Source organism: Clinocottus analis, unplaced genomic scaffold, assembly GCF_023055335.1.
Source record: "Clinocottus analis isolate CAN_PGR_092001 unplaced genomic scaffold, fCliAna1.0.p SCAF_28, whole genome shotgun sequence".
Classification (NCBI taxonomy): domain Eukaryota; kingdom Metazoa; phylum Chordata; class Actinopteri; order Perciformes; family Cottidae; genus Clinocottus; species Clinocottus analis.
The window spans coordinates 803,841-808,095 of NW_027176020.1; the positions used below are offsets into that span (position 1 = coordinate 803,841).

The window sequence follows — 4,255 nt, forward strand, 5'->3', positions numbered from 1 at the left end:
AAGCACAAACGTAAAACTTTGATTCATTCAAACAGTTGATGAACGTCCTCGTTATAAATATTACCACACAAGTAGTCACGCATCAGTATTAATATAATACACCGTGCTCCTCCAGCAGAACCATCATCCACAGAGAAGCGATCGCGTCGCGTCCTCACGGCGCACGACACACAACAGACACACAACACAGACACACAACGCGGACACAACGGGCCGCCGCCGAGGAGGAAGAGTCGAGGGTCACGTGTCGCTGAGCGCCAACAAGCTGCAACAACAAGATGCAACAACAAGATGCAACAACAAGATGCAACACCTCATTCAGTCCAGTGTCTGGCACGGTTCTGTGGTTCTGTGGTCCTGTAGTTCTGTGGTCCTGTGGTTCTGTGGTCCTGTAGTTCTGTGGTCCTGTGGTTCTGTAGTTCTGTAGTTCTGTGGTTCTGTGGTCCTGTGGTCCTGTGGTTCTGTAGTTCTGTGGTCCTGTGGTTCTGTGGTCCTGTGGTTCTGTGGTCCTGTGGTCCTGTGGTCCTGTGTGAAGCGTTCTCGTGAAGGTTTGAATCCCAACAGGTCAGGTCGTGTCGTCAGACGACAGGAAACTGCAGTGATTCTCAACCAGGAGGAAGAAGTTTGAGCTGAACATGAGTTACTGCAGAAGACTGGAGGTCTGTGACTTCACCCCCAGATACACATAGCAATGACTAGCTAATGGCTAGTTCATGACTAGCTAATGGCTAGTTCATGACTAGTCAATGACTAGCTAATGGCTAGTCATTGACTAGCTAATGGCTAGTTGATGACTAGTCAATGACTAGCTAATGGCTAGTCATTGACTAGCTAATGGCTAGTTAATGACTAGTCAATGACTAGCTAATGGATAGCTAATGGCTAGCTGGTGACTAGCTGATGACTAGTCAATGACTAGTCATTAACTAGTCACTAACTAGTCAATGACTAGTTAATGACTAGTTAATGGCTAGTTAATGACTAGTCAATGACTAGGGAACATAGGACCATGGGAACATAGAACCATGGGAACATAGAAGCATGGGAACATAGAAGCATGGGAACATAGAACCATGGGAACATAGAACCATGGGAACATAGGACCATGGGAACATAGAAGCATGGGAACATAGAAGCATGGGAACATAGGACCATGGGAACATAGAAGCATGGGAACATAGAAGCATGGGAACATAGGACCATGGGAACATAGAAGCATGGGAACATAGGACCATGGGAACATAGAAGCATGGGAACAAAGGACCATGGGAACATAGAAGCATGGGAACATAGAACCCTGGGAACATAGGACCATGGGAACATAGAAGCATGGGAACATAGGACCATGGGAACATAGAAGCATGGGAACAAAGGACCATGGGAACATAGAAGCATGGGAACAAAGGACCATGGGAACATAGAAGCATGGGAACATAGAACCCTGGGAACAAAGGACCATGGGAACATAGAAGCATGGGAACATAGAAGCATGGGAACATAGGACCATGGGAACATAGAAGCATGGGAACATAGGACCATGGGAACATAGAAGCATGGGAACAAAGGACCATGGGAACATAGAAGCATGGGAACATAGAACCATGGGAACATAGAACCTACAGTAGGAATGATTCTGGTGATAACCAGTAAAACAATTAGGAAACATTGTAATTAAACTTTATGAATAAACTGAAACAATCTACAGGTTTGTGTCCTCAACAGGATCCAATAACGTTCTGCTTGGTGTTGAGGTTGAGAACCGCTGCACTTCCAGGAGAACCTTTGTGTTGCTCCAGCTTTATAACAATAGTGAGGGGCAACAACAACTTCTGTTGTATAAATACTCTCTGGCAGCAGTTGACTTTGTGTATTATGTATTTACACAGGTTCGTGAGTACATCATGAACATCATGTTGTACATCATGTTGTACATCATGTTGGTGCTCGTTGGCTCAGACGACAGGAGCCGCAGCGCCTCGTTGTGTCCTGCAGAGGGCGACGAGAGTCAGCTTTCTGACACGTTTATGGCACAAAAGTGTCTAAAATGGCTGCGTTACAAAAATACATAAAAACCTAAAGACCACCCCCCAAAAAAAGAACAAAGCTTTAATAAAGATTGTCAGTGCCAACTCAGAAAACTTGCACGAGAGCGATAAGTCCAGGAAGAAGAGCAGCGGGACGTCCAGAGGACGGCGACACCAACACACCGCAAAGTCACGACGTCACCGCCTCCACCCGACGTCACCGCCTCCACCCGACGTCACCGCCTCCACCCGACGTCACCGCCTCCACCCGACAACCGAGACGCCGCCGAGAGTCTGAAGGAAATACTACGCAGGAAAATGTACTATATTCCTATATTGAATAGAAACAAAAATACTTACACTCAAAATCTACACTTCTATATATATATATATATATATATATATATATATATATATATATATATATATATATATATATATATATATATATAATTTGTAATATATTTACTTTATAATACAAATTATAATCAGAATTACAGAAGTAATAATATAAAGTCTATCAAACATGGAAGCTTTAAAAAAAATGAAGACGTAAAAAGGCTTTTGGCCCGTTTGCAAGCAGTGTTTAAAAGTGAAGGTTTGGTGTGTGTGTGTGTGTGTGTGTGTGTGTGTGTGTGTGTGTGTGTGTGTGTGTGTGTGTGTGTGTGCAGTCAGCAGGAGTCTGATCCGGGGATCACAGAGCCGTCTCCTTCAGGTCGTTGAGGTTGGGCATGCGGGACCGGGGGGCCCGTCCGAAGCCGTGCCCGTTCTGCCCGCCCTTGGCGCTCATCTGCTCGGGGTACGGGTTCCCCTCGGGGCGGCCCAGGCCCGCGGGGTGCCAGCCGGGCTCCAGCTGCCCGGGCAGCGGGTAGGCCGCCTGCCGGCTCTTCATCTGGGGCGTGGCGCCGCCCGAGTGGCCGCCGCCGCCGCCCCGGCCCTCGGCGAAGCCGCCCTGCTGCGGCGGAGCCGGCGCCGGCAGCGGCTGGTAGCGCAGCTCGGCCTGCGGCGGCTGGTTGGAGGACGAGGACGAGAGGTGCAGCAGCTTACGCAGAGACTTCAGCGGCTGACTCTGGAGGGACGAGACGACACCAGGAGCGTCAAACACAACACAACACAACACAACACAACACAACACAACACACTCTCTTGTCTCTGTATTAGGGTGCGTTAACGCAGAGACCCACTAATGTCCCTCACAGGGACCCTTACTACTGAACATGGACCAAAGAAGGAGTGGTTTGTCCCTCACAGGGACCCTTACTACTGAACATGGACCAAAGAAGGAGTGGTTTGTCCCTCACAGGGACCCTTACTACTGAACATGGACCAAAGAAGGAGTGGTTTGTCCCTCACAGGGACCCTTACTACTGAACATGGCCCAAAGAAGGAGTGGTTTGTCCCTCACAGGGACCCTTACTACTGAACATGGACCAAAGAAGGAGTGGTTTGTCCCTCACAGGGACCCTTACTACTGAACATGGACCAAAGAAGGAGTGGTTTGTCCCTCACAGGGACCCTTACTACTGAACAGGACAGAAGGAGGCGTGGCCTGTCTAACGGGGTCTCCTGAGCGTCTTACTGAGGTGTGGGAGTCGGACATCTTCTCCGGCGGCCAGTCTTTGTCCCGGTCCTGGTCCCGGTCTCTGCTCTTGTCTCGGGTCCGGTGGCGGCTGCTCTGGTGACCCGATGACCTGGAGGACTTCTGCAGGACGGCGTCCACGCCTTCACCGGGGACCTTCCACACACACACACACACACACACACAGACACACACACAGACACACACACACACACACGTCAGAACAACGAGAGGTTCCACACAACTAGAGCAGAACGATGAGGCGGGGGGGAAATATTCTGATGGAAAAAACTTTAAATTTCAGATATAAAAAAATTAAATCTATAAGAAAAACAAGATAAAAATAGCGATAATCAATCCACCGCTTTAATCTCCAGGATTCCTCCTGTGAATTCATTATTTCTCTCTCTGATATTCAGTTTTCTTTCTCAGAATATTATCCACCATTTTCTTTTTAATTGTAACAAAGTGCTGAAGAAAAGATGAGCGATTGTGTTGATGGCGTCATCCTGTTGTCACCATGAACGCAGCTTGTGACGTCATCCAATAAATTAATATAAAAACAATAAAAACATGAACATGCGTCTCGGTGCCAGAGAGAGGAGCGACGACTCGATTGGACGGTTTGAGTCAGGTGACCAGAAGCTCCCCG

The 4,255-nt window shown here is 48.1% G+C and overlaps 1 protein-coding gene across 8 annotated transcripts in view; it reads right to left on the reverse strand.

The window, feature by feature from the left end:
- Nucleotides 1–2,627: 2,627 nt before the first annotated feature.
- The window catches only part of LOC137795407 (cyclin-dependent kinase-like 5), a 24,638-nt gene continuing 23,010 nt past the window's right edge, over nucleotides 2,628–4,255 (reverse strand). For all 8 annotated transcript variants that reach the window (XM_068592851.1, XM_068592850.1, XM_068592849.1 and 5 more), the window contains 2 exons: nucleotides 3,604–3,759; nucleotides 2,628–3,093 (listed from right to left, as the gene is read on the reverse strand). In XM_068592851.1, the coding sequence (XP_068448952.1) occupies nucleotides 2,719–3,093; nucleotides 3,604–3,759 (531 nt within the window). In that variant the 3' untranslated portion in view covers nucleotides 2,628–2,718. The remainder of the gene's footprint in view (nucleotides 3,094–3,603; nucleotides 3,760–4,255) is intronic.